Source organism: Aulonocara stuartgranti (assembly GCF_965226115.1).
Source record: "Aulonocara stuartgranti genome assembly, chromosome: 9".
In the NCBI taxonomy this organism is placed as follows: Eukaryota; Metazoa; Chordata; class Actinopteri; order Cichliformes; family Cichlidae; genus Aulonocara; species Aulonocara stuartgranti.
The window spans coordinates 36,402,915-36,412,500 of NC_138960.1; the positions used below are offsets into that span (position 1 = coordinate 36,402,915).

At 44.4% G+C, this 9,586-nt stretch overlaps 1 protein-coding gene across 8 annotated transcripts in view; it reads right to left on the bottom strand.

Annotated features, from left to right (window-relative positions):
- LOC309714356 (receptor-type tyrosine-protein phosphatase mu-like) overlaps positions 1-9,586 on the bottom strand; it is a 220,385-nt gene that overhangs the window by 61,646 nt on the left and 149,153 nt on the right. For 6 of the 8 annotated variants that reach the window (XM_082546726.1, XM_082546722.1, XM_082546725.1 and 3 more), the window contains 2 exons: positions 2,344-2,462; positions 676-750 (listed from right to left, as the gene is read on the bottom strand). In XM_082546726.1, the coding sequence (XP_082402852.1) occupies positions 676-750; positions 2,344-2,462 (194 nt within the window). The remainder of the gene's footprint in view (positions 1-675; positions 751-2,343; positions 2,463-9,586) is intronic. The other 2 variants (XM_082546724.1, XM_082546723.1) reach the window with 1 other exon arrangement.

Consider the following 9,586-nt stretch of genomic DNA (forward strand, 5'->3'; position numbering starts at 1 on the left):
TAAAATATAAATGAAAAATGTAAACATCTATGTTTAGTGAACTTTGCAGTGTTGCTCTGTGGTGCAGCTATGACACCGTAGCAAAGTTTACACACTATGTCTACTTGATCCACGTCTGACTCCGCGAATCCATGTTTCCACACCACTGAAGTTTTTTTTTTACCTCTCTTTTCAACCAACGGCAGTCACTCTCCTCTCCAAATAACTTCTGCTTAGCTTTCCGAGCTTCCCTTGGGTCCTCTTAATTGTTGTGATGTGTGTTCAAAATGCAAAGAGGTGCGCTTGATTTGCCACACGGAGCAGCACGAGAGTAAAGCACGAGGGAGGGGCTAATAATCGGCTCAGTCATTTTTAATGATCGTTGAAAGCCCAGATCGTAATCGTGATTAAAATTCAATTAATTGAGCAGCCCTAGGTGGAGGCTCATGCAGATGAAGCAGTGTAAAAACAGCCGACAGTGGAAGACGTGTTTCTGAGACTCATCAAAGAACTGTTGCTGGTGTGCAGTAAGTGCCTGCTGTGACTGTTTGCTTGTTCAGCATCGATCTTCATGCATCTGGTGGACACTGGTCCCTGCTGCACATCTGAGACAGTCTGAGACAGTCTGCCTCCTTTTACAAATGAAAACATTGACAGCAGTTTTTATGTCAACAGGAGGCATCTCAGTGTTTTTACCTGGGTAGTAGGAGTTTGCTACGGAGGTGCTGATGGTGTTTGTCTTCAGGGTGAAGGAGGACGGAGATGAAACAGCTGCATAGAGGAAACAGAAACGCAGCCTTAAAGTTTCCTGCTTCTTCCATTTTACAGTCACTGATTCACCCATCGCCCTGCCTGCAACTTCATAAGGAAAGTCTCAGCGATGGTTAATTATTGCTTCATTTATGTTAGCAGCACACCAGCAGCATGTTAGCAGTACGTTAGCATGGCATTAGCAGCATGCTAGCAGGGCATTAGCAGCATGCTAGCATGGCATTAGCAGCACATTAGCAGGGCATTAGCAGGGCATTAGCAGCACGTTAGCAGTATGTTAGCATGGCATTAGCAGCACGTTAGCAGCTGGTTAGCAGTATGTTAGCATCGCATTAGCAGCAGTTTAGCAACAGCTTAGCATTGCATTAGCAGCAGTTTAACAACAGCTTAGCACGGCATTAGCATGTTAGCAGTATGTTAGAAGGGCATTAGGACTGTTTGCAGAGACCAAGCTGTAATCCTCAGTACTCCTTTATGAATTACTTGTACCTGGAGTTTGACCCATGATTTGAAATTGTTGCTCAGCTGTTTAATGAACACTGGGTTTCTATTTTAATAAAAGTCAGAGTTACTAGAGATTTGCAGCACTTCTTTTATAATTTTTTATTGTCACTTGAATCTTTTCTGATTGTATTAGATGATTTCAGTTTCAGACAGTCTTCTGTTTGTGGTCGTAAAGCCACAGACTTTCAGCCGTCTCAGTCTGAGCACACAGATGGACCAAAACCTTCACTGGATCTTTGGTCTGGAAGATTTGAGCAGATCAATAAAGAGCATAACTTTTTATTTCAGTTACACTGATTTGTAGTTTTAGCTTTACTTAATAACCAGAATGATGCTGGAGGAGAGGTCTGTTAGCCTGGTTTGTTGTGAGCAGCTCTTCCCTTGTTGTCGTCTACTGACTGATCCAAAGATGACGTTTGACTGATCTTCTTGTTTTCGGCCGCAGCTACACGCCTGAGACTCTCATGGTTAAATTAAATCAGAGGCTCCTGTAAGCTGACATGGTTTCAGGGCCTGTGGTGTTTGATGTCTGTGCTTAATTTAAATCGTCTCCTACAGGGAGGCGCTCGCAGCTGCACGCCGTGCTCCAGAATAAAGAGGAAGACGGCGAGCAGAGGAGCCTGGGGGGAAGGGTGCCGCCTTGCCCTCTGACGGCCGCTACGCTGCGATAAAACATCGCCTCCTTCAGCTCACGGCAGGAAGGACGAGGACGCCACCTGCTTGGGTTTGAGCTTGTCTTCTTTCAGGTTGGTCGGCGTCCTAAGCCATGCAGCAAAAACATAGGATTTCACTGTTGCCGTGGAAACCGAGTCAGAACACGAAGTCATGGAATGACCGACCACACCACAGCCTGAGCTCCTCCCTCGACTCACTGCTATCGTTTAGATACGGGATTATCACGTCATGAAATATCAGCGAAATGATCTTTCTTTGAAAGAAAACGTCTCGACTCGGGGAGCGTTTGCAGATCAGTCTGCGTCGTCTGTGCAACCTGTGGGTGAGCGACTCTGTCACCGAGTCTTTGTCTCACCCGCTTGTCAGAGATAGGATTAGGGATAGCATTTGTGTGCGTCGCGTGCATGTACTCACTGCGTCCGTTCAGCGTGTGCACATGCGTGTCCACCATGGTGGTGTGCTGGGAGTTGTTCACCATCAGGGTCATTTCCTGTCTGGAGCTCAGAGTTTCCTTCCTCTTCTTCGCCAACTTCCTGCCGACACACAAAAAAGCTGAAGTTTCAATAAAGTTTTCTTCCCTCAAACTCTGATTTTTCTTTTTTTATTATCTATTAAGGTGGTATGAACAAGGTTGTTTTTTGGCACTTAAGGTGATATGAGAGAGATTTTATAGCTGTATTATCTCCATTAAGGTGAGACAGATGGTGTTTGGGTTTAAGGCGGTATGGAGTAACTTACATTCCTGCTGTGTGAACACATTTTTTTTCTTTTAAGGTGGTAAGAGTTTTCTCTGTGAAGCCATGTGTTAAGGCAGCATGAGCAGATGCTTCTCAGTTAAAGTGGAATAAGTGAGAGTTTCCAATGTGCCATTTGTCTTTTAAGGTGGAATGAAGGCTTTGCATTTGTTAGATCAGCAGGCTCTTAAGGTGGTCTGAATGGAGCTCCTTTAATGAGCCGTACCTAAAGTGGAAGCTGTGCTGTAAACCTGTGAGTGATGCTTTTTAAATTTACGAGTCATTAAACGTCGCTTGCTGCTCCATCGTTACTCCTCTCACACTCAGAGCATCACTACTAACCTCTGAGACATTTTTTTGAATATTTGGTCAAATTTAAAAGCTTGTGAGTGACATTTCAGCTCAAAGACCATTCAACTCTTTGATTCTTCTGCAGTTCTTCTGAAAGTGAGAAAGTGAGTTTTGTTAGAGGAGCTTAAATGAGAAGCGATGCTGGGGCTTCACTTTGTTCTGTTTGTGTGTGTGTTGTGTAACCACTGCAGAGGAAAAGCATCTTTAAACGACTAAAGCATCCTCGCATCCGTCCATCGTCTGTATTTTCTCTCTTTCTATTCTGAGTCTGAATAAAGAAAATGCATTTGTCCGATTGCACACAGGCACACACACACACACAAGCACACACACACTGAAAAGTCTAACCCTAACCTGAAAAACGCTGCCATGTAAAAATAAAAGTAAAAGCGAGCTTTTAAACTGGAAGGAAGACATCAGTGAATGCTGCTGTGTACGCATCGAGGTTAAGATGGAGGACAGCAAAAGCGCCCCGAGGCAAGGTGCTGCCCTCCTCCCCCTCATGTCTCATTTCTCTTCTTCTTCTGTGGTTCAGGCAGACAGTAAAAACCTGCAGCATTTCTTCTTCTCTGATTCAGACCTGAACAAACAAACGTCTGCAGCACAAAATCCTGATTTACTGCAGAAAGACGATGAAAAAGCAGCACGTCTGAGAGGGTCTGTGACACGGTCCAATCGCATCAGCCGGCTGCTTTAAACAGGCTGCATGAACGAGGCGAAGGGCATAGCCACAGAGGCCGCGCCCCTAATAATGCAAACTTTAAGCTTTAGTGCAATTTAAGTGAGTTATAAAATACTGATGTTATGAAATGATCTCCATAGAGACCAATCAGTTCATTTATCAGGCTGCAAACATGATTTGAACATGAAGTCTATGGGGACTGACTCACTGATGCCTCTGCTGGGCGTCAGAGGAACTGCAGGCTCTGGAGTTTCAGCGTTAAGAGATCGGCAGCGTTACGTGCAACTGTAACTGTAATCACATAACATTTTTCAGTAACTGTACTACATTCAGTAAAGACATTAATTACAATCATGTTGTTATGTTCATCACGAGGTGCTGCTGCTATCTGCACTTAAATAAGAAAATAAAACGTCAAACATCAGTTTGTGTGTGGTAAAGCTGAGAGCTGCTGACCCCAGCCCAGCAGCCAGAGCCTGAATGTTAACAGGTACTGTAAAATCACCATGGCAACCACTCTGAAGTGGCATTAAGCTGTTTTTTATCTTTGCTTTCTGTCACCGACTTTGCCCATCCATCCGTATACTGCCTCAAACCGTCTGTCAATCTCAGGCTCCACCCTCCCCTCACTATTGCTGAGCTGAGCTGAATGACTTCCGACCGGTGGCACTGACGTCACATCTTATGAAGACTCTAGAGCGGCTCTTCCTCAACCTCCTCCGACCACAGGTACAACATGCCCAGGACCCACTACAGTTTGCATACAAGGCGGGTGTCGGAGTGGAGGATGCCATCCTGTACCTCCTACACAGAGCCCACTCACACCTGGATGGGGGAAAAGGCACGGTCAGGATCCTGTTTCTTGACTTTTCCAGTGCCTTTAATACCATCCGGCCCTGTATGCTTCAAGAAAAACTGAACAGGATGGAGGTGGACCCCTGCCTGGTGGCTTGGATCTCCGACTACCTCACCGACAGACCACAGTACGTCAGGCTGAAGGACATCACGTCTGACACTGTGGTCAGCAGCACAGGAGCACCACAGGGAACTGTGCTGTCCCCTCTTCTCTTCACCCTGTACACCTCTGACTTCTGCTACAACTCTGAATTATGCCACATTCAGAAGTTTGCAGACGACACAGCCATCATGGGGTGTATCTGGGATGATCAGGAAGAGGAGTACAGAAGTCTGGTGAGGAACTTTGTCGCATGGAGTCACACAAACCACCTGCAACTCAACACCTCAAAGACTAAGGAACTGGTTGTGGACTTCGGGAGGTCCAGAGAAGGTCCACTGCCGGTTCAGATAGAGGGGGAGGAGGTGGAGGTGGTCAACAAGTACAAGTACCTCGGGCTGTGGGTGGACAATAAACTGGACTGGTCATGCAACACAGAGTACCTGTATAAAAAAGCCCAAAGCCGACTGTACTTCCTCAGGAGGCTGAGGTCTTTTAACATCTGCAGGAAGCTCCTGAGGATGTTTTACCAGTCGGTGGTTGCTGGAGTACTTTTCTATGCTGTGGTGTGCTGGGGGAGCAGCACAGCAAAGAGGGACTCATCCAGGCTGGAGAAACTGATCAGGAAGGCTGGCTCTGTGGTCGGCATGAAGCTGGACACTCTGGTGACAGTGGCAGAGAAAAGGACATTAAAGAAACTGATGGACATTATGGACAATGCCAGGCATCCTCTGCACACGGCCATTAACAACCAGAAGAGTCTGTTCAGTGACAGGTTGCTTCTCCCAAAGACAAGAACTAACAGACTTAAAAACTCCTTTGTCCCACACGCCATCAGACTGTTTAACTCCTCTCTGGAGGGGAGAGGGAGGGGAAACAGGAGGACAAAGGAGGGAACAACTAAGCTGTAGTGCCTCTTCACCTCACTGTGCAATACCTTTTGTAAATAGTCAACAGTGCAATAGACTCAATACTTGAAATGTGCAATTCACTTGTATTTTTATTTTTATTCCTATTTATTCTATTTATCCCCTTCGTATATTTTATTTATATTGTCTCTGTATTTATATATATGTGTGTGTGTATAACTCTGTAACTTCTGTCGGTGCTGTGCTTTTTTGGAAATCGAATTTCCCAGAGGAACCCACCCGAGGGATTAATAAAGTTCTATCTTATCTTATCTTATCTTATCTTATTGAACAGGGCTGGACTGGGACAAAAAATCAGCCCGGGCATTTGACTAGAGACCGGCCCACCAGGTATTATAGGAAAAACCATAAAGCCTTTGAATGAAAACAAACGTCATTGTGACAGTGATGTACACTGTCTTGTTGGTACATATGTATCAGTCTAATAAACTTAAACCTACACCATCCTCCCTGTTCTGGTATTCTAAACAGTACTTGGCCGAAACCCAAAGACTGCTTGGTCGAGTTAACCTCCTGAACTATCTACAACACATGGTGGAAACCTGAAATTAAGACAGAGAAGACTAGAGGTGAGACATGACCATTACTGAATATTAAAAATAACAGATTTTGTGATATTTTCTAGGGGTGCAACGATACACAAAATTCACGGTTCGGTTCGATACTTTGGTGTCACAGTTCGATATTTTTTCGATACAAAAAAAATGTTCATGCCTTTTTAAATTTGTCATTTATTAAAATTATAAATATATATTTTAACTCAAAAGTACAGTTTTTAAATTTAACCCTAACCCTTGTGCGTGTTTTTTATTTTGACAGCGAATACGCACCTGCGGACCACTTATGTGCAGCCCTGGTTATTTAGCTCATCATATTGCAGCCACAGAAATTCTTTTGTCCATGAAACCATAAAGCTGCACTTTCTTTTTGCCTTATAGTCTGATTTGTCATAACTTCTCCGTTTTGTGGTAAGCTTTTCTTTGGCTGTCACTTCTTCACCCTGACCTGTCTTATTTGGCTCAGCAGAACTAAAATATATATCTGTCTGTGAAGGTTCTCAATCATCCAGGTCATCGTAGTGAAATATATATCCTGCTGCTTTTACACACACACATAACAGTCAGCGATTCTCTGCGCGATCAACCTCTCACATGTTTAAGCTGCGGGAGATTTCACTTGTCATGTTTGCATAGTAAGCTAACGATTAATAAGACGATATCAGAGGAATTTGTGCGCAAATTATCATCACTCACAGATCAGTGCTGTCGCTCTCTATACACAGTTTGCGCGATTGCAAAGTGAAAGCAAAAAACAAGCGCAAATTCAACCGTGATTTCAATATGTCACATATTGACAGTGGCTCACCGATGCCAATGACATAATTACCCAGCTACATTTCCGAAAGAATGCAAAAGCATTGACATATATTTTTCCTACAATAGCCCGACGGGCAGGGAAGAGATAGATTTTGGTAGCCCGACTAAAAAAATCGCTAGCTCCGGGACGTCGGGCTAGCGATATTGCGAGCCCTGTATCTGATTGAGGAATCACTCATCTTTGGAAAAGAGAGTTTATTACAGAGAAATGTCTCTTTCCAAAATAAAAGCTATACTATACGCTTCTTCTGGGCTATATTCTCAGCAGCATATTGTAGCGGGTCAGGGCTGTTCGGGGTTCTGTTTGTACAGTTATGTTTTGTTTATGTTGCCATAGTGACGGGTGACGCCCTCTCGCTGCGACGGTGTGTCCTTCCGGGGTCAGAGGGCGCCCTGTGAGTTGTTGTTGTTGCTGTGCGGTTGCCGCGCTGAGCAGTTAGCTAGCGGCAGTGTTCTTCTGCAGATGTCAATAAACGGCTGTGCTCCCTGGCTAGCTCACGGGAAGCAAGACCAAATGACACCTCCGTCTCCTCCTTGTCTGAGCTCGCCACAATATTAAACATATCAGGTCCCCATAAGGAGAATCCTGTGCTAACGGCTGTCTAAATGACTCGGGTAAAGTTTGTAGCATGCATGCTTGTTGTTTTTGTCTGCTTCCACTTGTCTTTGCACTAGGATGATGTCGGCGTAAATGTGCAGTCATATTCGTTGTGTTCCCACTAGTGCTTTCAGGTTAATCTCGTTGAAATGACCTTAACGCCACAACACGGCAAATCTCCGTTAACGAGCTACCGCCGATCGCCCCGTGCATGGGGCTAGACGGCCAACACGTTAACGAGCTAACTGCGCTAACACACTAGTTCCCACCCATGTAATTGAGCATTGCATGGCACATCCAACATACTGTTTTACTTTAGTCCATGACTCGCTTACCTTCAGGGTCATACGTCACATGAAAACCAAAATAATTCCAAACGCCAGATCTGAATGAGGGTGGGGGAGGTCCATGTTGTAAGGAGAGCTTAACTTCTGTCTCGCTAGCTTGCCCTGCGCTCTTCCTTCTGACGATGCTGTCTGTGTTGAGCGCTCAGTGAATCTGCGTTCGACTACTCCGCCTAGGCTGCACTGTCGACCCTAGGCGGAGCAGTCGAACGCAGATTCACTGAGCGCTCAACACAGACAGCATCGTCAGAAGGAAAGTTGATAAAATAAATTACAAATGTTGTATTGTTCGATACATATGCGTACCGAACCGAAAGCACTGTATCGAACGGTTCAATATCGATACGAATATCGTTGCACCCCTAATATTTTCATAAACTATTTATTTACCACATTAATAAACAGCACGGGAGGGCAAAATATTTTTTCTAACATGGCAACCTTTTAAAAGTGAAAGGAGACAGAAAGAAAGGTGAGAAAGAATAAAACTTAACTGACTTTTTGATGGCATTTTACACAAAGTACTGGTGCAGTATCTAGAAAATGTGGGAAAATACTGGCATCATGTACAGCACATAGCTACTTCTGAAGAAATTATGTTGGGACCCTGAAAAAAACTTAGTACGTACAATAATGGATTTCTATAAATTTGACATCAGATAAAAACTTTGGTTGTAAGATTCGGATAATTATTTGTTAAAAGCTAGAAATTTTAAATGAGAATAAGAAAGAAAAGTATTTCTTTGTGCCCCCTTTCGCCTGTTAATCCCCTACCTGCCCCCATGACCCGCCCCTGCACAGTTACCAGCTGTCAGCTACTTAGAAAAGGATCCTGGTGTTATTTGTCTCTCAGAAACAGTTCATAACTTCCCTTCAACTCATTCATGTCACCTAAAAGGTAAACCTGTTTCTCCATCACCTGTTCAGCTCTGATGATTCAGTAAGGACATCTCCTGGTTTCATCTTCATGTTTTCCTCTCACCAGATAACCAAACCGACATCATGACCAGCAGCTTTACAGCTGTGGCTCCAACAAACATCAGCTGATACTAGAAAGTAATATTAAATACATTCAACAGCTGATCAAGTTTAAAGCGCTTCTGCTGCTTAACGCGACCTCCGCTAGTTTCCTCTTTCTGGCGCAAAGCAGGAGATAAACATGCAAGAGAGAAAAGCCGATCAGCTGATCATTGATCAGTTTCGTGATTGAAGTAGCAGCAGGAGAGGGAGGGGGAGAATGAGAGAAGAAGAGGCAGCTGACAGCGTAAAGACAGACTAACTCCAGCTTTGTGTCTTTTTTTTTATTGTAGCTGAAGTACGGGACAAACTGTTCCGTAATATTAACTCTGAATACCAGAGGATTCCGTTTTTTACGGGGCGGTTGGCAACTCTACTAACTAACCACATGAATAAAGTAAAGTTCACCAGTAACATCATAGCACCCACCCAACTGTATAGAAACTCCGTCATGCTAGCTAGTACACAGTACGAGTTATTGTAACTGACTGTAAAAAGTCAGCACAACGAAAATAAACTCCACCTAAACTTGGTTCATATCTGACCCAGATAGACTGCAGGTCATAACTCATTTTACCTGACAGTCGGACCGGCGGCCGCCTTGGGTCACTCCTCCTCCGCCTCCCCTTTCCCCCATCCACCTGCTGGCCTCCACCACTTGCTAATTTTAC